Genomic DNA, 22,856 nt, shown 5'->3' with positions numbered 1-22,856 from the left:
CTTTCTTTCTTTCTTTCTTCCTTTCTTTCTTTTTCTTTCTTTCTTTCTTTCTTTCTTTTTTTCTTTCTTTCTTCTTTCTCTTTCTTTCTTTCTCTCTTTATTTCTCTTTTTCTTTCTTTTCTTTCTTTGTCTGGCTCTGTTGCCCAAGCTGAAGTACAGTGGCATCATCATAGCTCACTGTAACCTCAAACTCCTGGGCTCAAATGATTCTCCTGCCTCAGCCTCTGGAGTAGCTGGGACTACAGGCATGCACCACCATGCCCAGCTAATTTTTCTGTTTTTTTAGAGACAAGGTCTCACTATGCTGCTCAGGCTTATCTCAAACTCCCAGCCTCAAGGGATTCTCCTGCCTCGGCCTCCCAAAGTTCTGGGAGGCAGGCATGAACTACCATGCCTGGCCTAGTTTATTCACATAGCACTGAAACTAAAGCACAAGTAACTCCAAGCAAGGTGGGAGGAATCCTTTTGTTACCAGGGTCCCTCAGAGAAAATGAAATGGGCTGGGATAAATATGGCCTTTTCCAGGCCTGGCTTTTTCCCTTCCTTTTCCACTCAAACCAACTAACTAACTTGTGCTCACATTTCTGAGCTTAATTAAGAAGCCAGAAACTAGATAAGATGAAGCTGATGACAGGGGCGTTGGAGCACCAACCCGGAAGCTGGCCCCCAGGACTCTGTCGGTCATATGAAAATTAAGGCAAATGAATAAAAATAAAACCAGCCAAACTACAAAAGGAAACTTTGATGGAAGAAGACTAGACATTGTGTGGGTTTTCATCCCCATGGATCAGAAGGTCTGGCCACTGGTACCTGGATTCCTAGGGCCCAGGTGGGATCTTGGTCAGTGCCAAAGCCTTGGTCTCTTCCCTGCTCTGAAGCTGCCCATAGTGGCTCCCAGATCTTGAGATCAGACTGACCAGATAGCTCTACCAATAAGGGAGACCCTTTCCGAGCTGGGCTTCTAATCATGTGACACTAATCTGAAGGCCGTTTCTTTTCTCCTTTGTTGGATGTTCTCCTGGTTCCTGATCCTGGGAGAATCTCTTCCCTCTATTACCCTGTTCCTCTCTGGTTTGAATTTCAATCCCTTTGAGTTCTAGCCTGACACAGAAGCATGCTCACAGGTCATTGCCCACGGCTCAGGCTGTCCTTTTGGTTTCCTCAGCTTCTCTGTTGTTGAAGCTCACTCAGAGCCCTGTCTCTTCACTGCCCGTGCGGGCAAGATTACAGCTGCCATCTCAGATGTGACTGCTCTCACCTTGCGTTTACATCACATCTCTGATATCACCCATGCATTCACTCGTTCGTTCAACATATATTATTGAATATCTACGGGCAGGGCATTGCCTCCCGGGTGACACCAATACGCTTTCCTGTTCTGGAGCTCCTCTTCCTGCCAGCTGACCCTCTCCTGTCACAGAAGTATTGTCTGGGGCTTCCTGTTTTTGTCTCACCCACTCAGCTCAACCTGGCTGTCCAACCCATCTCCCAAGTGAGGGACAGTCAGGTCTCCCAGGGCTAGAATCACATGAGGTATTTGCAATGTGAGAAATGGAAATTAATAGATTCTCTCCAAGAAAAGGAGGAGTATTTGTCGTCACAAAGCCAAAATTCATGAGGAGAGTAGCAATGCAGGGTGTAGAGACCAGAAGATCAGAATGAATACAGTCAAGGAAAAGAAAGTTGTTTTTTAAAGTATCCATTAGGCACCAGAACTTTTGAAATCTGTTTTTATTTATTTAATTGCCAAAACCATCATTTGAAGTGACTATTTACAAAGGAAACTGAGGCTCAGGAAGGTCACTGGGCTCCCTGAGGTCACACAGCTGAGCAGGGCTATGAGGGTGGACTTCTGACTCCAAGCCTGGTGCACTTTGCACCCTGTTATAGCTGCTGGTTGAAGATGGGGGCTGAGGATGGAGGGGATTATGTGAGAGTCTTCCATCTTTTCTCTGTGTTGAGAGTCACACAAGCTGAACTGAACCACAGGCTGAAGGTAGAGCCTGCAGCTGGGGTCTGAAAGGCCCCCCAACCACCGACTCTTTGCTTTGCAGAGCTGCACCAAGTCAACAGCTCCCCACTGCTCCGGGCCAGCCACCCCCTGGAGCTCCAGGCCTGGGAGCTGGGAAACAGAGGCTCCAAGAACCTTTCCCAAAGCCCAGGTGAGGGGGGTGGTCGCCAAGAGGAAAGTTGGGGGTGAGGCAGAGTGTGGGGGACCCCCCAGCGGGCTTCTCCTCCTGTCTCCGGGGAGGCTGGGTGGGTGAGGTGGGAGGACAGGAAGCTGAGGGGGCCGGGTGGGCTCAGGACCTGATGGGGAGTCTACTGTTCTCATGCCCAGGCCGCTGTTCCCCAGGAGCTGTGCCCCGAGCTCTGGTTGCCTGGTGGGCCCTGGGACCGCAGCTCCGTAGGGCCTCAAATGAGCTGGTTACTCGCCCTCTCCCTCCAGCACCCCTCTCTCCTCGTGGAAGCCCCATGCAGAGTCAACAGACCCAGTAAGAGGGCATAGGCTCAGGAGGCAGGACCGGGAGGTTGGGGGTGGGATGTGAGCTGGGACTGGATGGGCTGGGGAGGGCTGGACAAGAACTTGAAGAGCAGCACTGACCATCCTGCTATCGCTCTCTGCCCCCAATCAGGCACCTGGTGGCACCCCAAGCTCCATCCTCTGTCCCGCTGCCAGCAGCCCCTGTCCCCATCCTTAGCCCCAGCGGCACCTCCAGCCCCCAGGCCTCTTCCCTCTCTGGCCCCAGCCCAGCTTCCAGTCGCCTGTCCAGCTCTTCACTGTCCTCCCTGGGGGAGGATCAGGACAGTGTGCTGACCCCTGAAGAGGTGGCCCTGTGCCTGGAACTCAGTGAGGGTGAGGAGACCCCCAGGTGAGTAGCCCAAGAGATAACCACAGAGCCACAGGTGAGCATGCTACAGGAGTATGCTGATCCCTTCCCCACTGCACCCTTTTCCACTGCCGCACCACCCTGCTGCACCTGACCATTGCTGCCTTCCTTTTTGCCTCTTCCTAGGAACAGTGTCTCTCCTGCGCCACGGGCTCCTTCACCCCCTACCACGTATGGGTACATCAGCGTCCCAACAGCCTCAGAGCTAGCAGACATGGGCAGGACAGGCGGAGGGGTAGGCTCTGGAGCAGGGAGCCTGTTCCCACCTCGGCCCTGCCCCACCCCGACCCCCAGTGAGGGCTCCTTGGCCAATGGTTGGGGCTCAGCCTCAGAGGACAATGCCCCCAGCGCCAGAGCCAGCCTCGTCAGCTCCTCCGATGGCTCCTTCCTTGCGGATGCCCACTTTGCCCATGCCCTGGCCGTGGCTGTGGATAGCTTCAGTTTCGGTCTGGAGCCCAGGGAGGCAGACTGCGTCTTCATGGGTATGTGAGATCACCCTGCCTTATTCCTCACCTCCACCCCTTAGAGGGTCACACCTACTGTAAGACTCCCCTTGTCCCCAAGCAAGAGGCAAGGCTTCCCAACCATCATCTCTTCATCATTATTGTTAAAACAGCTACTTTGTATTGAATGACTACTATGTCCCAGGTACCAGGATAAGCACTTTACATACATTTAATATTAACAACTCTATGAGGAATATTCTTTATTCCTTTTTTCCAAATGAGGAAACTGTAAGTCAGATAGGTTTATTAACTAGCCTAAGGTCACCCACAGAACAAGGACAAATTGTCCAATTCTAAGGACTCAAGGCAGCCAACTGTAGACCCGGTTCCCCTGCCTCCAGGATTCTCCTGTTGCCCAGATATTGGTCTCCAGGAAAGGCTGCTCCAGCCTCTTCCAACTCTTACTCTCACCCTGTCCATGGAAGGGGCCGAGGAGCCACTGGGCTCACCCCTGCCATGTCCAGCAGAGTGAGAGCATTATCTCCATGTCAGCAGAAAGTAGCTCAGGGCTCCCTTCCCCGCATACCCCAGCAGATCCCACACACCCGTCTCACTAACCCTAACTCTAACCTGTGCCTCTAAGAAGAACAGTCGGGCTTGAGGCTTATGGTACATGGGAGGGCAAGGATTATCCAGGACACACATGCCCATCATGGAGGGAGTAGAAAGATGCCCAGGGAATGGGAGAGTCAAGAGAGGGTACGGACAGATGGCCAGAGCCAGGCAGGGGGGAAACAGTTCAAGCTCTTCTCTCTAAGGAAACCAATGGATTGGGCCCCTAGGGATGTGGCCACTGAGTTGGGGCTAGGTTATGTTTGGCGCTGGGTATATGCCCTTAACTGGTCCTAAACTTTCTGCCCTAAACTAGTCCCTAGAGGCTGAAGGTCAACCCCCCCCATAGACACCTCTACCCTCCCTGACAGATGCCTCATCACCTCCCTCCCCGAGGGATGACCTCTTCCTCACCCCCACCCTCTCCCTGCCCCTGTGGGAGTGGAGGCCAGACTGGTTGGAGGACGTGGAGACCAACCACACCCAGCGGCTGGGAAGGGGGCTGTCTCCCTGGCCCCCTGACTCTCGGATCTCTTCCCAGAGCAGTCGGCTCAGCTGTCCTGTGCCCAAGGCTGGTGGTGAGTATCTGTCTGCCTGGCTAATGTGGCCATCGGGACCAGAGGGGTTCTGGGGAGCAGCCCAGAGGAAGCCCGGGGCCCGGCGGGAGAGCTAAGGAGTGGGAAGGTAACGCCACTCTCTTTCAGCTTCTCCCATAGATTCCTCATGAACTGTGCGCCTGAGACTGCCAAGAAGAGAATCAGAACCACCTCTCCTGTCCGCCCACAAGGCCTGGGCTGTAGCTAGTGGGTCTTGGCCTACACTTCTCTGCAGTTGGGGTCCACCTTCCCTGACCTCCAGGAGAGTTCTCCTTCCAGGATTGTGGAAACAAATGAAAGCAAAACAAAATAAGAGCAAAGCAGACCTGGAGCTCTCAGGGAGCAAAATGTCCCCTCCATCTCACTCCTAGACATTGCTTTCTCCTCTGCTCACCCACTCCCACAACCAGGTCATTTTGGCTGAAGGAGCAGCCTGTCTCCTTCTCTCCCCGCCCACCTGGATCAGGGGAGGTGGGGGAGCCAGAGGTATCTTCATGGAGGATGACAGCGACTGGTGCGAGAGGGCTGTGGAGGAAGGAACTTCTCAGAGCCTCCTCTCAGCCTTACCTGGCCTCTCTTCTAGAGGCAAGCTCGACTCTCCCCAACCACAACATGTAAAGGAAATATAGAGGAATGCCACCCAGGCAGTGAGGCCCTACCTCATGCCAAGGCAAAGGGTTCAAGGCTGGGTCTGGGGAAGAAGCTGGAGGAAGGGAGGTGTGAGAATGTGAGACAAAAGCACCCTCCTCATACCCTTGTCACTATCAGCTTAAGAAATTTGATACCATAAAACTGTAAAGACTTGAGTGCTTTGAGATCGTTCCCTGGGCACCATTTTGGGGAGGACACCTGGAGAGACAGCAAGAGTTACCTGAGTTAGGAAGGGACCAACATTCATTGACACTCAGGGAGTGTCACTCATTTCTGTTCTGCAAGTGAAGGGAGGATGATGTTCATCCACTAGATGTTAAGCAGAATGGAAGAAAGGGAGAGGTGGGGTGTTTCAGGGTCTGCTGGTCTTGCCAACATATCCTGAGAAGACAACTGCTTTCAGCTATCCCAGATGGTTTCTTAATATAGACAAAGTAGTTAAATTCCACAAAACGTAGAACCACCTGCAATGGTTGGCTGGTGAACACTCTTCAAACAAAACAGCAGAACCGAGGGATGGGGCCTTGCAGCAGGACTTCCAGGGCCTGAACCACAGAACGCCATGGCGGGCGGGCAGGTCTGTGACTTCTTTATTGGCGGGAAAGGGCAAGGGGAATCCACAAGTTAGACAAGTTGGGGCGTGGGGGCAGTTTGCTACACAGCATCACTGGGGTCGCAGGGAGATACCTTTAAGGAGGGCTGATTCAGAAGCAGCCCCCCAAACCCAGCAGAACCCAGCGGCTCTTCCCAGAGGCCCCTTAAGGTTCAGAGGCTGAGCTAGGCGGGACCGGGCCTGGGTGCTTCCTGAGTTACATCCATCGGGCCGGTATGAGCTGATTTTCATAGTCTCAGGAGGAGGAATCAGTACTCCAGATACACATCTGTTCCTCTCTATTTGCTTTTCCATTTTTAGATTTTGTTTTTCTTTTAGCTTCCTGGTAAAATTCTTTTTGAAAACATTCCAACCCCGCTTGCCAGCCTGAAGGGGAAAGAGGGATTTGTACACACATAGGTCCAAGTGGCAGGCGAGGGCAGGGCCTGGGCTTGCAGGGCAGCCGCCACGCCCCAGCGGCAGGGCGGGCATGCGCAGAGGTGGAGCCGGCGAGAAGGAAGCAGAACCCCGGGTGGACAATGAGTGGGCGGGCTGTGGGGGAGGCGCTGATGGGGATGATGGCGTTCATGGGGAGGAGTTTTAACAGCTCTGTGCTTGCCAGCCCAATCACGTCTGGGCCCAGTCTGGCCAGGAGGTGCCCCTTGGCACACGCCCTCTGTGAGGGAGTCAGCGGGTCTAGTAAAACACGCTCTTCCTTCCCGCCGGGCTTCCCTCATAAACGCCTCCTTTCTCTGAGTTTTTTAAGATTCTTTTTATTGTGAGGGGCATGTTTCCTTACAGGAGAGTACAGACCCCAAGGAGGCCACTATCAGCACTTGATCCTCCGAAGGTGGGACAAGATTCTCACTATGGGCCATTTGGAGAGTCTCTGTGGTTGTAGCTGGGGGACGGTGGGCTTCAGCTCCTCGGGAAGCAGGACAGGTCAGGGTCTCTTAGCGCCTGTCCCCACCTCATGTTTTGGCAGAGCTCAAAGGGAAGCAGAAACGACTGGTGTGCCCCGGCAGTGCCCTTCTTCCCAGCGTCCTACACGAAACCAGCAACAGGGCCCAGGGCTATGATCAGACTCTTTTTATTGTTTTGTTTTTTACAAACAGGCTTCGGTTAGAAAGCGATGGAAAGGGAAGAGCTGGCTCTCTGGCCGCTCAGCCAATTAAAGCTGCAGAAGCCAGTGGGCCTCGGCCCCGCACATCGCTGCGGGAGGGAGGGGGCACCCGTCCCAGCTCTACTTTGCTCCCACGTGCTGCCCAGGGGAGGGGCTCCCACTGCTCCTGTGGAACGCCCGGCATTCCCATTGCCTCACTGAGGGTCATCTTGGTTCCTAGAGAAAGAGAGAGAAGCGCTGTTTTGTAAAGCCCAGGCCCAGGGCACACAGGCCGCAGGCGGGCTCAGCCCTTCTCCCAGTCTGGTCCTATGATCTCCAGACCCCACCTCTTGGCGTTTCTGTCCTGGCCTTTGGCTCTGGCTCCGGCTCCGGCTCCGGCTCCGGCCAGGGCCCCGGGAGCCCCGAGAGCTGCTGGAGCCTCTTGAAGAGTTGCTGCCGGCTGTGGAACAGGTGCTGGTGCCCTGGCCCCGGGACAGGAAGCTTGGTCGGCTGTATGGGAGCCAGGCCTCTTCTGCAGCACAGGAGGGAAGGGCAGCGGGCCCAGGCAGGGAGAGAACATCACTGCTCGCCCACCTTGCCACCCGACCACAGTGCCAGCTCTGGGAGAAGACTGAAGGGCAGGCACAGGGCTCAGCAGCCTGGGGGCTGAGAAGCAGAGTGCCGAGCACACGGCTTTGACATACAGGTGCTCAGAACCTGTGGGGAGCTCCCAAGCAGAGGGAGCCTCGGGGGATGGGGGACAGAGCACCCAGGCCCCACTTTTCTCTCGTCTGGGCTTCCGTCCTGGGAAAAAAACAGAACTTGGGGACTTCAAGGGACTGTGTTCAGAGAGGGCTAGAGAGGCAAGGGAGTCTTTGATGTGGATCAAATGCATGAACCCAACTGAAGGGAGGGGTGAGCTGGGCACCGTCAGTCCAACTATTAGCCCCCAGTCCCAAAGCCCACCTTCCCCTGTGGCAGCGGCCCTCCTGCCTGCCCTGGCCCTCCTTACCATCTGGGTGGGGCCCCCGCTGGGCCCCCAGGGGCATGGCCTGCACCACTCTCCTCTCCCCACTGCGCTCCCGCTCCAAGGAGGACATGCTGCCTGCTGCTCGCAGCCCTAAGGCCCAGTTGGCCTCTTCCTCTGGCGGCGGTGGCAAGGGTGGTGGGGGCAAGTCTAGGGAGGGACCTGCCTTCAGCAGAGTCTCCTGCCTCTCCTAACACTAATCTTCCTCCCACCTGCTCTCCCAGGCACCAGGAGGCTGCCAATGAACAGCCTTCTGATTTGGGTCCAGTTGCTCCCTCCTCCAGACCCCAGAACTCACCCTCGGTTCCCTGCCTGCACCCCCCAATTGCCACCATCTCCCAGGCATGGCTCCTCACCCCCAGGACTGTGCTCCCTCCTGTAGGGAAGAGCCCTGGGTTTCTTCCGGATCCGGGCACGGGGTCCTTGAAGCGGAGGAGTCATCTCCCCAGGCACCTGCCGGGTTCTCCCTGTGGTGTTAGGAGATGAGGGGAGGGACGAGTAAGGGAGAGGGTCAGAAGAGGCCTGGGGTGAGGGGGAGAAAGCACTGGAGTGGGTACAGGCAGGGGGTGAGCTCACCTGGGGCACTGCTGGCTGTGCTAGGGGCAGGGCTGGGGCTGAGGTGATGGGAGGTTGAGGGGCCGGCACCGAGGCCAGCAGGCCTCCCTTCATGGCTGCCCAGAGTGGGCTGGGAGACACTGAGAGGGGAACTTGGCCCAAGGGGCACCCTCCTGCAATGACATGAGGCCTCAGCATCTGTTCCCACCACAAAAACTAAGTGCCCACTATGTTCCAGGCACTGTGCTAGACATTCAGCCTAATACTCAGATGAACAAGACATAGCCCGTCTCCCATAAGACCTCCTAGGCTAGGGAAGCATGAGGAAAGCCATGTTGAAAATGCCTCGGGAAGCCTGCAGAGTCACTCCAATGGAGAGACAGTCTGAAGGGAGGGATAGACCTTGTTAGCCTCCACGCTCCTGCCCAAATCACACTTCCACCCTGACACAGCCTTGAGACCTCTGTACCCCAGACTCATCTATCCATCCATCCATCCATCCATCCAGTCACTGAATAGATATGTACCTAGCACTTGCAATGCATGTGGTACTGTATACCTCCCTACCTGGGCATCTGATGGAGATGGGGCATGTCATTGGGGGGCTGGGGAGGGTCAGGAGGTGAGGGGGTAAGAGTGGCTGTGGACTGCTGTCCATAGGAGGGTGTGGGAGAGGGGATTTCCCCTCGGGATGAGGTGACCGGGCACCCTCCACTGGAGCTGGGCTCAGTCAGGTGGCTTCTCTCAGGCATTGGTGGGCACCACTCCTCTGGCTCTGAGCTGGGGGAAAGAGGCAGGAGAGAAGTTGGAAGGATGAGTAGCTTCTATACCTTGTCCTTGGCCTTCATGTTGCCCCCTTCCCTTTCTCTGCCAGCATCTCTGCTTCCACCAGGAGCCCCCAGGCTGGTCCTCAGTGTGTGGGCAGCAGCATCAGGAGCATCCTTACCCGCCCTCCAGCTCTGACTCAGGCCCCTCCAGGCAGCTCAGTTCACAAGAAGGGGGAGGTGGGGGCAGGGCTTCCGGCCAGTGCAGAGAGGGCATCTGTGCAGGTTTCCCCAGAAGCTTCACTTTGCCTCCCCTGGCTCCTGAGGAGAGTAGGATGGGGACATACCCAGAACAGGCAGGAAAGAGCCAGAGATGAGACAACATGTCAGAAGGAAGGGCCAGGCTAGGTGCCAGAGGGTCAGGGTGCAGGATACTTTTTGGGGATATTCTTGTCAGGAATAAAATGGGGGTGTTAGGAGTTGGGGTCATACCACTGTCCCCCTGGCTCCACTCTGGAGGAGCATACTGGCTCCAGGTGCCTGGATCCCCTGAGGGATGTTGGGGGAAACCCCCGTGGAAGGTCTGAAGCTCCTCCGCTGCTGGGTCAATGGTGCTGTAGACGGGACCCTCGCCAGGGGCGGCAGTGCCCCGGGCTGTCTGAGCCAGGTATAGGGAGATTCCTGCTTCTGCGGAGGAGAAAGAGGGAGGCCCAGGGGAGGAGGGGGCAGAGATAGAAAAATAGAAGACAACAGGAGAATGGAGGGCAAAAGGAGATCCCACGAGATCAACTTCCCCCACCCCCTCCTTGCATCCCAACCCAGGGTAAAGGTCAGGTCTGAGAGAGGCTCCCCCAACTCACATCCTCCCCAGGGGCTGACAGACCTCAGGAAGACTGGGACTCCTCGGCTCCCTTCACTTTGCCCCAGGAGGCTGAGAGAAGTGTGCTGGGGGCCAAGTGTGCCCCTGAGGGAATTAGAACTCCTCACCATTGTAATATCTGTCGTCTGGGTCAGGATTGCTGGGGCAGCAGCTTCCCCTGGGCTCCTGGGCTGAGGGGCTTCGAGAAGGGCGGGGCCACGAGTCTGCCAGCCAGGGGTAGGGGGCAGGGCCGAGGCCCATGGGTGGCCTGAGGGAGAGCAGGTGAGTGTTGGGGACAGAGAGCCTGGAGGGGCCAGCAAAGGTAAGGGAGGTGGCGGCCGTGGAGAGGCACCGGACAGCAGTAATGGTGGCTGAGGGTGGGAGGTGAGGCTGGGAGGGGAAGGAGGGTGGTCTCTCGGTGGGGAACACTATCCTCCGGAGATGAGTTAAGAGAATTACCTGGAACTGGCTCCAGAGAGGCCCTCTGAGTGCGGGAAGGACACTGGGGAAGAGGAGGGGAGAGTGAGGGAGAGAAGAGCCGGTGCTGGGGGGTCTGAATCCCCCAGGGGCAGAGATGGCTTACCTGCAGGTGTGTAGGCAAAAGAGGCTTCCGAAAAGGAACCCGTGGGAGAAAGAACAGGGAAAATGAGGAAGGTCAGAAATACCCACATGCCTGTCCACTCCTTGGCCCCGGTCCCAATTCCAGCACTCAGGCTGCACCCTGGACCAATTTCATCAGGATTTCTGGGGATGGGCCTCGGGTGTCAGTATTTTTCTAAAGCTCCCAAAGTGGCTCCTATATGTAGCCAACCAAGATTGGAAGCCACTGCCCTCAGAGACCTCACAATCTCTCCAGAGACGTCCCTTACCGAGCAGAACTCAGGTCGCCTGTTTCAGCGGGCCCTGCCTTTCCAGCCGGATCCGGCCTCCCAGTTTAGGGCCTGTGGCCCCGCCCACACCCACTCCTCCAGGCCCCGCCCTTAAAGTGGCTTTCTGCCTCCAGACGTGCCCCTTCCTTACTGAGCCTGAGGTGCAAACCTGCCCCCTTTTCGAGGCGTTTTAGGGGCAAATCTCACCCCTCTCCCTAGATCCAGGTCCTGCCCCGTCTTGGCCCGCCCTTCCCCAATCCCGTCAGCTCACAGTGCCACCGTGCAACCCCGCCTCTCCCCAGCGGCTGAGCTCGCGGTGCACCCCAGCCCTCACTGCCGCGCGGCGGACCCCTGCCCCTCCCCGCCGGCCCGTCTCAGCCCCCAGGCTCCGCCCACTCCAGGGCCCGCGGGCCGCCCAGGCCGGCTCTCACCGGTGTAGTGACTGAGCTCCTTGCGCTGCTTCCGCCGCCGGTAGAGGGCGGCGCAGAGCCCGAGCAGCAGCGCCCCGCAGGCGGCGCCGCTGCCCGCGAGGAAGGCAGGCTCCCGCAGCACCCTCGCCAGCCGCTCCGCCAGCCCCGGGCGCACCTCGAGCCCAGGCTCCAATTCCGGAGGGGACGCTGTGGGGGCCAGAGGGATAAGGGGAGGAGGCGCCCGAAACCCAGGAGCTGGGAAAGGGCCATTCCTGACCCCGCAGGCACAGCCGTCCCAGGACCCTCACCGCCCCCCGGAACCCCCAAGTTCCGGAGTCCGGCCCACCCACGCCCGCCCACCTCCGGACTCACGCAGCTGCACCAACACGGGGGCACTGGCCACGCCCACGCCAGCGCTGGTGGCCGCCGCGACTAGGGTTCGGTAGAGCAGACCCGGCAGCAGTCCCCGGAGCATCGCAGAGCGCGCCCCGCCTGCCGCAGACCGGTTGAGGTGGAAACGGCTCTCATTGCCCAGGCACCAGATCTAGGGAGGCCGAGTCCCGAATTTAGAGAGTCAGAAATGGGATTCTGGCCCCACTGGAAAACTTAAGATTCCAAATGGTAGAGGGGGCTTAGTCCTGCATGATTCAACCTGGGGACAACACTCTGAAACCTCTCTCCTCTCCCCTAACCTCATTCGCAGGCCCGAAGCCAGTCTAGGTTCCCTCCACCATCATCGTAGCCCCTAGATCCTCCATCTCCCTGCCTCCCGCCCGCCCGTCAAGTCTCTCCTCAAATCCTGTACCTGGTATTCTGTGATGACCCCATTTTGCTGGGAGGGGAGTGGAGGTTCCCAGGACACAGTGATACTGCTGTTGCCATCACCCCCCAAGGCCACTGCCACTCCCTGGGGGGGACCACTGGGGGCTGGGCCAGGGTGCAGCATGGAGAGAAGGACACAGACAGTCATTGCAAACTGCCCCTCCTGCCCCAACCTTCAGCCTCCCTGTTCTGACATCTTGGGGAACTGAGAGGCATCCCTCCTTCCACCCACTCACCTTGTTCTTCCCTGGGAAACTTCCACCCTCCCCAACACTCCCTCTTCCCTCTTGTCCATCCCTCAGCTCTGTGGCCCTCCTTACCCTCCTCAGGAATGCTCCTGGTCACAAAGGGGCTTTCAGCTCCCAGCCCCTCTTGGCCTTGGGCTTGCACCTTTATCTGGATTTGGGTCCCTGGGGGGAGTCCTCTCAGTACAGTACTTTGCTGGTTTGGGGACTGTATGTCCAGCACTGTCCAGCTTCCCCCGTCAGGGCCTGCTACCCTCCAAGACACCCGGAAACCTTGCACCAGCTGGACTGGGCCATCCACCTGTAGGAGCAGGACAAGGCATAGCAGCGGGGGAGGCTGGAGCCACACAGGCCCTCCAGGCCCAGGCCCTCCTCTACTCAGGCCACCTTCCCCAGCCACTCACCTCCCACCCTCCCATACTCCTGGAGGCCCTCACGTTCCCATCATCGTCCCCATCCTTAACCTCATCCCTATGCCACACTCACAGTCCAGGACACCTGCAGGGTCCGGGGCCCAAGGACTATGGATTCTTTCATATGCACGGCCACTTCAGCCAGTCCCCACTGGCCTCTCCATGGGTCCTCCACTGGCCTGGATGGGATGCTGTCTGGTGACCAGAGAGCCCACTCAGCAGGGGCCACCAAGGGCAGGGAGACAGGACTGGGAGTATGCTTGTGCCCTGCCTCTGCCCTGCCCTGCAGGCCGTACTGCTCAGTACTGCAGAGCACACCCCAGCACAGGGGGGTGCTCGGGGGAATCGATTCCAGAGCTGGGCCTGCGTCTGACTAATGTGAATATTCTTTCTGCCTCACTACATGTGCATCATTTAGAGGTCTCAGTTCCTCATCTCTAACATGAAGATAACCCCTCCAAGGTTCCTTCCAGTCTTAATAGCCTACATTAGCTATGGGTAAAAGGCTCAGAAGTGAGAAGCTACCAAGATGAGTGAATATCTCCCTTCCCCCCACTCCCTTTTCTCCCCTATGAGAGGGAAACATGACCTCCTATTCCAGGCTGGCCACCAGTATAGAACTGGCGGAGCAGGAAAGCACGCTATCAACTTTCATAGTTGATAGTGTCATAGTGTTATAGCTTTGGGGGAGGGGGTGCTCTACGATGTTACATGTCATACCCATGAGTCCGGGGACTCTGACCTTACCCTGTGTGCGGACAGGCTCAGAGACAGGGCTGGGCTCACTGAGGCCCCAGGCTCCCACCGCTCGCACCAGGAACAGGTAGATGGTATTGGGCTGCAGACCACTGACTGTGTGTGTCTCCAGCTGCACACCATCTGCCACTGTCCGCCATGTGTTGCCAGCTGCTTGGCTACAACAGGAATGAGGTGACAGGGTTGTCTAAGCCAGGAAAGCCCAACTTGTCTACTCCATCTCATCCATTCTCTATGGGCCCCTGCCTGCCTCCTCTCCTTGGGAGAGGGGACTGGAGAATCCCACCCTACAATTGCAAAGACTCGAAGGATATAGGATCTCCTCCTTTTAACTCTCCAGGTTTGCCTTCAAAACTTTCTCCATACCTGAAGGCCTCTATCACATAAGAGGTGACTGTGGCCCCAGTCTGTGGGCTGGGCTTCCAGGTCAGAGTGACACTGTTCTTGGTGATCTCAGTGACCGCTGGCTGAGAGGGAGGCCCCGGGGGAGTATTGGCTTCTGTAGGGGGATCTGGTGATACTTCCCAATCTTCTGCAGTAGGAGATAATCTTTAAGTAGAAGGATGGGGAAAGGATGACCCCAGTGTAACTTGCCTCCTTCCCAGAGGAGCTGTGGAGCTCTGACCAGTGGCGGTGGTCAGAGGGGACATAGTATACTAACCCCTACTCACATCTGCCCTCATGGGCACCACTTCCCCATCCTCATCTCCGCCACTACTGACGTGGCGTTTACAAGGTAAAATTAGTCTTGGCGTTTGGGGAGCTATTGACTACCTTCGAAGCAGGTTTGGAGAAAGGTGCTGTCAAAACAAGGGAAAGAAGAAAACACTTACCCCGCATCTTAAGCCAGCCACTCCATGTGGCCTCTCCTATGGAACTCTTGGCCACACAGGTGTAGAAACCCAAGTCCATCTCCTGCAGGAGAGGGTAGAGCACTGGCCAACTGGGAGTGGAGCATGGGAGCGGGGTGGAGGCAGGTAACAGGGAATGGGGAGATGTTGGACACTATAGGTGGTCTGAGAGAACAAAGGGGAAGAAATGGGGTTGGAGGCCCATGGGTACTTACTAGCATTGGCAATGTGGACCAGGAAGCCATTCTCAGGTACTAAGGCCCCAGGGGTGACACTCACCTGCACGTTGGGGATGTACAGGGTACCGTTGGTCATTAGGGTGAGCTGGAGGTCATCCCCCTGCAGCCACTGCCCATCCTTCTTCCATTGGACACTGGGTTGAGGGTTCCCTGTCACTCTGCATGGCAGCCACACAGAGGAGCCAAGTGCCAGCGTCTGATTGGCTGGTCCCTGGAGGATGACGGGAGGCAGCCCATCCAAGGAGGCTGAGAGAGGAAGAACTCAGTCCCCTCAGGGGAGGAGCCTAGGGCCAGGCAACCAGCCCCTTGTCCTCATTCTGTGCTCTTTCAACCTCCTCACAACCCCTTGGAGATAAGAGGTGGCTTTGATAATCATCTGTAGTCTCTGCCTGGCACCAGCCATCTATTAGTGGCTGCTGCTGCTGGTTTCCAAATGTCAAGGACATGCCTCAGGAACACACCCCTCCCCTTGCAGACATAGTGCATAGAATACAAGAGAAACAGATCTCTTTAGGCCATTATTTCCTTCCCAGCCATGGGTCCAGCCTATCTCCATGGGCATGTACCTCCTTTTATCTGCAACAGGGCCTTGGCCAGGATGCTGCCGGCCACGCTGACAGCCTGGCACACATAGTAGCCAGCGTCCCCACTCTGTACTTCAGTGATGTTGAGCTGTCCTCTTGGAGAGACTGAGAAGCGCCCCGTGGGCTGAAGTGACTGACTGGGGAAAAGCAGGACCTGGGGGACAGAGCAAGGAACCAAGGTAGGGAATGAGCAGGCAGCTAGGCAGGAACAGTGCCCCCTTCCCATCAATCTTGGAATCCAGAGAATTCCTAAGGTTCTAATTCATACTCTCTCCCCAGCCGGTGACATGACCTGGGACAAACTAGTTAAACTTATTCAGGAAAATGAGGAATTTTATTAGACAATTTTGGGGTCTACTTCCCAGCCCTGTGACTTACTAGTTGGGAACTCTCAGCAAGCTATTTAACCTTCCTGAGCCCAAATGTACTCAAACTTGACTCTTAGAGAATAGTTATGAGGATCAAATAAAATAATCACATGAAAGTTTTCTAACGCACTGCGTGATAAATGTTAAATAATTTCCCCTTCTTTCTGGCTTTAACCTTTTTCTTTAGCTAGATACATGGAAAATAGGAAAACAGGTTTGGGTCTCAGGATAAATGCCACCATGCTGAGCCCCTGACTGAGACCTACTCCCACCCCCTCCTATCAGCACCATCTTTATTCGTGTGAGAATCTAATTGAAATGCAGCATTCCCAGGTGTCGGAGAAGGTGTTGGAAAATGATGGCTGTGGATTTGGAATGAAGTAGCAGGTTGCAGGCTTTCCCAGTAGGGTGGGATTAATCAGATTTCTTTTATTTTACTGATCCTCTTTCCTAGTAGCAAAATCCCCACCCTTTCTTTAGAGGGAGCGACGCATGTTATAACGTCAGTTAAAGTTCATTGAGGACGTGTGCTCTGGGATTTGTTTGCTAGGTTGAGCTTTTCCTGATGGAAGTCCCTCGGCAGCTATTACAAATAGCTACAAATAGAAGAGCAAGTAATTTCCTGCCCTGAGAAACTTTGGTTCAATACTTGGTTTCTGGAGTAGTATGTTATGCCCAAAAGCCAAGGCTCCAGAAGTCTGGGGGAGGAGGGAACTAAGTGAGTTTTCTACACCCTCAGGACAGCCTTCCCCAAAATAGAAAAATTTTCTAGGGAACTACCATCCAAGACTGTTCCTTATGACCTAAACATATTATTATCATTTATTTTAAAAGTGTGCAATATGCTCCAGTCTTTTACATTTTATATTTGTTATCTTATTTAATCCTCCCAAATAACCTGCAAGGGTTTTGGGTGTGGGGTACCAAAGGTAAAACAGAAGCCCCAGAGAGATGTTTGCAGAGTGTGGAGACGGGGAGGGAGGCTGAGGCACAGAGGATGGCTGGCGGGAAGGGCCTTGGAGATGGCCTCGTACCTGACTCCCCTCCTTCTGCCAGAAGATGGCAGGTGGGGGGTTTCCTTTGGTCTCACACTGGAAAGCCACGCTCTCTCCGGGGGCTGCCATCTGGTCCTGGGGCTGGGTCACCAACTGGGGTGGGACTGGGAAGGGGAGGTGAGATAAAGGAACAGGGAGTCAGTGGCACTAAGAAGGGACACTGAAGGAACAGGAGAGAGAAGCCCAAGCAGATATCCAGCTCTTCTTGCCCAAGGCTGTTTAGGGCCCTCCTCCTCCCTCTCCGTGCAGGAGTCCCCGGTGCCCTACCCACGTCTGCTGCTCTACCTTTCCTCCCCCTTTCTGCTGCACTCCAGCCCATCCTCCTTCCTCCCTCATGGCATCCCTGCTGGAGGCAGTCCCAGGTAGAGGCCTCACCATGGACGCTGAGGGAGCCGGACGCTTCTGCACGGCCCACGCTGTTCTCCGCCACACAGGTGTAAGTCCCCTCATCTTCAGCACTCACACGCCCAATCCAAAGGCTGTGGTCACTCCGGATCTCATACCTGTTCCACTCCCCACCCCCAGGCTGGGTTGGCCACAGCTACAGACCCCTTCTCTCTCCCCCAGGACAGATACTAGGGTCAGGGTACGTAAAGACAAGGCAGGACTCAATAGGGGCAGAAGCTGGTACCCATGGACTCCGGAATGGAGGTGGGGACTAGATAGCACAGGGGCCACAGGCTCTGGGGAACAGATTTCTCTGTGCCCTCAGAGAAGGTTCTCCCTCCCAGTTTTCTAGGGCCGGGTAGGCTCTTGAGCTGGTTAGGTCTCCTTACGGGCAGGAGGAAGGGGCTTCTCACCTGCCTGTGGGCAGTTCCCCATCCTCCTTGCGCCAGCGTAGACGAGGTGGGGGATCCCCCTGTACCTCACATAGGAAATTCACAGGGGCGTTGGCCAGGACCACCTGATTCACTGGTCTCCGCAGGAATGAGGGACGCTCTATGTAGTGGGAGTGAGTGAACAGCCAGGGTGTTCGTGCAGCTACTTACTCCTCAGGCTACTCGATCCCATAACTCCCAAACTCCCTGAACCTACCCAGGACCACGAGTTTGGCTGCTGCACTCTCCCGTTCTCCTGCCATGTTGGAGGCCACGCACACATACATCCCTGCATCACTCTTGTGTGTATGTGACATCATCAGCTTCCCTCCACGGATCTGCAGAGTAATAATGGTAATTTTGGTCCCTTATAGCCATCAAACCATATATGCATGTGTGTGTGTGTGTGTGTGTGTGTGTGTGTGTGTGTGTGTGTGTGTAAAGTTTATTTGATCCTCACAGCAGCCAATGAAGACACCAATGATGTTGACCCACATATCAGATAGGGAGTCCCTGGGGACATCATGCTCCCTACCTTTTTAATGCCAATTCCATCCTACCCTCCTCATCTCTCACTCAATAGCTGACTGTTAGTCTCTGGTCAGCTGCTGCCCTAGGCTCAAATCTCCTGCCTTGTCGCCTCCAAGACATTATTTCCCTCCCCTCCAAGACGCTTAGATTCAAGCTTTCCTTTTTTGAGATGTGTCCCAGAACCCTAGCCTATGGCCCCGCCCCTCATGAGGTCCCCAGCCAGGGCTCCGCCCCTCACCGTGATCCTTCCCTCCTCCTCCTTGAGTCTCGCGCTGTCCTTCTTCCAGGACACCGAAGGCTCCGGGTGGCCCCGGGGGGGCACGCATTCCATTACTGCCGGCTCCCCCACTGCCACCACCACGTTCCCCGGTGACTGCCGGAAATCATCGCGGAGGACTGGAGCGAGAGAGGAGGAGGGAGAATAAGCAGGGTGTGAGGTGCCATAACTGGGCGAGGACGCAAGGAAAGTCTTGTCTTGGGGAGGGGTTGATCGCTGCAGACCGAACTCTTTCCCAGGTGTCAAAATACTGGCCAACACCAGATCCACTTTCTGCTCTGGCCATGGCGTGGGCTTTAGAGACCAAAGGTCGCGAAAGGAGGATGCCGAATGGGCTGAGATCGCTGGGGCTGGTTCTGGGATTGCCTGGTGCTCTCCCGCCTACCTCAGACTCTGGAAGCAACCAGCTGACCACCACCGGACTCTTACCTGCCACTTCCAGCGACGCATTTCTGCTGGCTGCTGCCCCCAGGTAGTTGCGCGCCACGCAAGTGTAGACACCTTCGTCCGGCCGCGCCCGGCGCCCGTGCACGATACGCGGGAAGAAGAGGGCGCCGCTGGGCAGCAGCAGACGGTGTGCACGCGGGTCCTCGCGCGCAGTGGCCACACGTGCCCCGTTCTTGTACCACTCGATGTTGGGTCGGGGCCGGCCCTCAGCGCGGCAGGGCAGCGTGGCCGACTCGCCCCGGGAGACCAGCAGATCTGGAGGCTGCTCCACAATGCGTGGCATCGCGTCTTCTGGCTCGACCCTTGACCCTAGGGACAGGTGGTGACACAGAGCGTTCACATGGCAAAATTGGGGGGAGAGATTGAGGACCCCAGAGGGAAGGAGAACCCTCTGGTAGTAGTTGCATCGCCTATGCTTCCTCTGCTAGAGTCCCCGCCTGCCCATCCTTGCCCACCCTCTCCCTCCGTAGGCTCCAGGCTCCAGAAAGGAGACACCTACAGACAAGCTTATCAGTAGAGGAATCAGGACACAGACTCCTAGGCCAGCTTTCTGGACCACCCAAGGACCCCTCCCACCCCCCACCCTCCACCCCCCGCCTTCTCTCCTGCCACCTTTAAGTAGACCAGGCCTGTGCTTCTAGCCAGCTGGTGTTAGTCTCCCACCTGCACTGGTTCACTGATTGTCCTAGCTCAGTGAACACCCACAAGCAGTGTACCAGAGCCCACATTTGGTTCTTCACCTCGGCGAGGTCCCAGGCCGGTGAAGTTGGGAACGTGGACGGGCCTGGGGTCCCTTGTGAAAGGGAAGACATGAGTGATAGGGCTGAGACTAAAAGGAGTTCTTCACCTGGACTCTATGAACAGGCACAGAGCCCTCCCTACTGACACCCCAGATAATCTGGCTTCATTTCTGGGCGTCCTGTAAAGTCACAGGAATTGGACACAAATGGCAGTGGGGATGTGAGTAAAGCTCCTTTTCCCAAGAGGTGCATAGTTTTCAACAAATTATGCTACTGGTTTATGTAGCCAAGAAAGGCTAAGAGCCACTAGAAAAGCGATTCCTCTATTTCCGTTGCTCACTTGGATCAGCTCGTTGGCATAAAATGCTCCTGTCTCTCACTTGGCCTACAGACTTCTGCCTCTTTCATCTTCTTCACACAGTTTAGGATCCAAGATCTGGGGAGCAGGTTCTACCCAGATACGCTCAGCTCCCAGTCCAGCCATCGGAAGTGGATTTGTAACCGGTGGCGGCCAGTAGGTGTCGCTGCAGACTCATGTAATCTGGTGTCAACTGGGGACCACCCTCAGCATCTGTCCTGCACCTCTGACCCCACCCCTCCCACCCTGTTCCAAAATCAGCAGGAACCTCTTGCTTCCAGCCCAGAGTGGGATTGGGTTTTATTTCCTGTCCCTCCTCTTAGAAGTTCTGGTGTAGACAAAGCTAGATGGGTTGTCACGTGCTGGTGCTGTCCTGGGGAGTTTATCTAATTGGTTGGAGACAAGATCGGCCTCTCTCCCACTTGGGGAAAGGAGTAATTTTCTCAATCTCCTCCCTTCCGAATGGAAATCTCTGCTTCTCACTCGCCTCTTCTCCTCCATCCCATCCCAGTCCCAATTTTGAAACATCCGTGGTGAGTGGTTAAGAGCTCAGCTATTGGTGTCCAACCAACCAGGAATGGAATCTCAGACTTTAACCCTTCGTAGCTGTAAGAATTGGGCAAATCATCTAACTTCTCTGAGTCTCAGTTTCTTTACCTGTAATGTGGGAGTAGGGATAGGGTTGTCATAAAACCATAATATATGTAAAGCACTTGGGGTACGAATGTAGCCATTCTACCATGATTTAATGCTTTTCCTCCCCAGCACACTCCTTATCCTGGATCCTACCTGGATCTCTACCTGGATCAGGTTCTACCAAGCCCCAGTATTCTTTTTTCCCTTTCATATAACCCTCAGGTGTAATAGACATAGATCTGTTATGGCTGAACTTTTGTTTCATGCTGCTTTTGTATTCATTAGGATACCATTTGAACTCTATAAATTTGTTTCCTCAGAGGCAAAATGTAACAGTCAACGCAACACCTTCCCTACATACCTAAGTTTTCAAGCTTAAATGAGACGACGTATGGTGAAAACACTGTAAAAGCGCTAGCTAGGTGAGCAAAGGTGTCAATCTCCAGGATGTCAGCGAGAAGGGTGTGCTTAATTAACCTCCTGGGAATCTAAGAGGGTCGGGGGATTGGACAATCCGGGCTCATTTCCCATCCTCTCCCTCCCTGTTCCTTTCATACATAGGACACTCTTCTGGTGGGTCCATTTCCCCCTAATTCTTGTAGACACAGCTGAGGCGCCCTTTCCCTGGAATTTCTTCCCTGTCATTCCCGGTCTCAGGAGATGCTTCGGCAGCAGCCTAATGAATAGCTAATGGCCATGCTAATGGAGCTCTGGGGCTCCTCCCCCAGCACCTGGAGTACCCCACACACAAACACACATTGCCCAGGTCTCCTTTCTCGCTGCCTTTGAGTCCCCAGCACAGTGGTCACCATTAGACTCCAGTGGGTCGAGGCGGAGGGACAGAGGGCGGGGAGCACCTGAAAGGAACCGCCCGCGAAGGGGTCTCGGAGAGCGGGAGTTCCCAACGCGGCCCGCAGGGGGCGGGATCGGCCCCTCCCCGGGCTGGCGGCCGCCCACTCCCGCAGCCTCCCCGCAGTGCTAGGGGAAAGCGCGCTGTCTCAGTCATTTATTAATCACCGTAATTAGCGCTAACGACCTTGCCGCCAGCACTGCCCGCCTGCCGAAGCTCTGCCAGGGTGGGCCGGCTGTGAGTCCCACCACTGAGAGGCAAACTTTAAGTACTCTTGAAATGATGGCTGTCCCTGTCCCCTCCGTTGCAAACACGTCCAGCATTGGGCTTCCTCATCCTAAGTGCATTCTTGGAAAACTTCTGGTCGGGATGAAAGACCTACCTGCGTGGGTCACCAAGTGGCCTGGCTTGGCTGAGGCCCGCCAGCGACCGTGCCCCCTCCTCTGCCCTCCCTGCCCGGGCCGGGGCCTTTCTTAGCTCGGGATCTCCCTGCCTGTCGCCAGCCACAGTTCTCCTCACCTGAGGTGGGCGTGGGGGGCGTTTGGGGAGGTGGGGAGTAAAGGACTCAGCAGCTATCTTCCCCCAAGCCCTCGATCGCCCGCGGATACCCCCACTGAGATGCTTGAAACTCCGAATTATCCCTTAGCCCCCACCACCTGTGCAGGCGCTGGGAGGCACTGCTCAGTCCTGCACCGCGGGGCTGCAGCGCTTTCGCCTTCTGCTCCCCGCCGCCCTCTCACCTCAGCCCCATCCCCCGATCCCACCTCCCCACGGGCCGGGCGTCACCGTTAAGAGAGGGATCGCCTGGAGGCAGCAAGGTGTGGTTGAGCGACGCCACCGAGGAGTTGAAGCCGAAGAGCAGCTCGCTGGAGTTGGAGATGTCGCCGGCCAGGGAGTCCGCGAACAAGTTCATCTGCAGCAGCGTTTTGAGCAGGTAGCGCAGCATGGCTCGTCCCAGCTGGGACCGGGGCTGGGGGCTCAGGGCCCAGCCCCTGGGTCTGAGACCCGCGGGCTGGGAGCCGTAAGCCCCTCCACAGCCTCTGCGCGCTGCCGCAGCCACGGTGCCGCTGTCCTGCCGGCGCGCCTGGGTACGGCCCGTGCCTCCGCGCGCCCTCCTCCTTCCCTCGTCCTTCTCTCCACCCCCCAGTGCCGCCGTCCCCTGGGAGCTGGGCGGGCAGAAAGCAGGTGCCACGCCGATCACGGCGTAATTAAGGGATTAATCCGCCTCCCTCCGCCCTCCCACCTCCACACGAACGGCCACTAGCAGGGTAGGAGTCTCGAGTCGGATAGCGCGCGAGTTGGAGTCCCCGCCCCGCGCCCCAGAGTCCTGTTCTGGACACTGAGGGAGAGTTTCCCTCCTTTCTCCAAACACCCAAGATGAGGGCTGAGGTTCTGTCGGACTCTGCTCTTTTGCCAAACTTTAGAACGGAAACCTCTCGTCCCTTTTCCAGGCCCTTAGGGAAACTGAGGCAAGCGCACGCAGACGTTCCTTTAG

At 56.3% G+C, this 22,856-nt stretch overlaps 2 protein-coding genes across 3 annotated transcripts in view; one reads left to right on the top strand and one right to left on the bottom strand.

The window, feature by feature from the left end:
- The window catches only part of ROBO4 (roundabout, axon guidance receptor, homolog 4 (Drosophila)), a 13,892-nt gene extending 8,544 nt beyond the window's left edge, over positions 1-5,348 (top strand). Inside the window, exons 13-18 of one of the 2 annotated variants that reach the window (XM_012660778.1) lie at positions 2,055-2,162; positions 2,354-2,492; positions 2,634-2,870; positions 3,015-3,370; positions 4,318-4,524; positions 4,651-5,348. In XM_012660778.1, coding sequence (XP_012516232.1) covers positions 2,055-2,162; positions 2,354-2,492; positions 2,634-2,870; positions 3,015-3,370; positions 4,318-4,524; positions 4,651-4,673 — 1,070 coding nt within the window. In that variant the 3' untranslated portion in view covers positions 4,674-5,348. Of the gene's footprint in view, positions 1-2,054; positions 2,163-2,338; positions 2,493-2,633; positions 2,871-3,014; positions 3,371-4,317; positions 4,525-4,650 lie in introns of both variants that reach the window. The other variant, XM_012660777.1, reaches the window with a different exon arrangement.
- A 1,742-nt stretch (positions 5,349-7,090) lies between these two features.
- ROBO3 (roundabout, axon guidance receptor, homolog 3 (Drosophila)) lies at positions 7,091-22,493 on the bottom strand. The gene is made up of 28 exons (XM_012660776.1): positions 22,148-22,493; positions 18,760-19,086; positions 18,292-18,449; positions 17,740-17,860; positions 17,505-17,643; positions 17,080-17,207; positions 16,684-16,808; positions 15,264-15,435; positions 14,738-14,943; positions 14,441-14,522; positions 13,974-14,139; positions 13,599-13,765; positions 12,925-13,046; positions 12,514-12,739; positions 12,177-12,298; positions 11,744-11,915; positions 11,393-11,578; positions 10,676-10,699; positions 10,552-10,594; positions 10,221-10,360; positions 9,726-9,920; positions 9,416-9,554; positions 9,037-9,249; positions 8,491-8,642; positions 8,271-8,381; positions 7,900-8,064; positions 7,235-7,419; positions 7,091-7,124 (listed from the first exon to the last, which is right to left on the bottom strand). The coding sequence occupies exons 1-28, from the start codon at positions 22,305-22,307 to the stop codon at positions 7,113-7,115; spliced, it is 4,158 nt and encodes a 1,385-aa protein (XP_012516230.1). The 5' UTR covers positions 22,308-22,493; the 3' UTR covers positions 7,091-7,112.
- Between the last annotated feature and the right edge of the window lie 363 nt (positions 22,494-22,856).

This window comes from Propithecus coquereli, unplaced genomic scaffold, assembly GCF_000956105.1.
Source record: "Propithecus coquereli isolate 6110/MARCELLA unplaced genomic scaffold, Pcoq_1.0 Scaffold678, whole genome shotgun sequence".
Taxonomy (NCBI): Eukaryota; Metazoa; Chordata; class Mammalia; order Primates; family Indriidae; genus Propithecus; species Propithecus coquereli.
The sequence above is the reverse complement of the archived record's forward strand: the minus strand, read 5'-3'. Positions and strand labels throughout refer to the sequence as shown.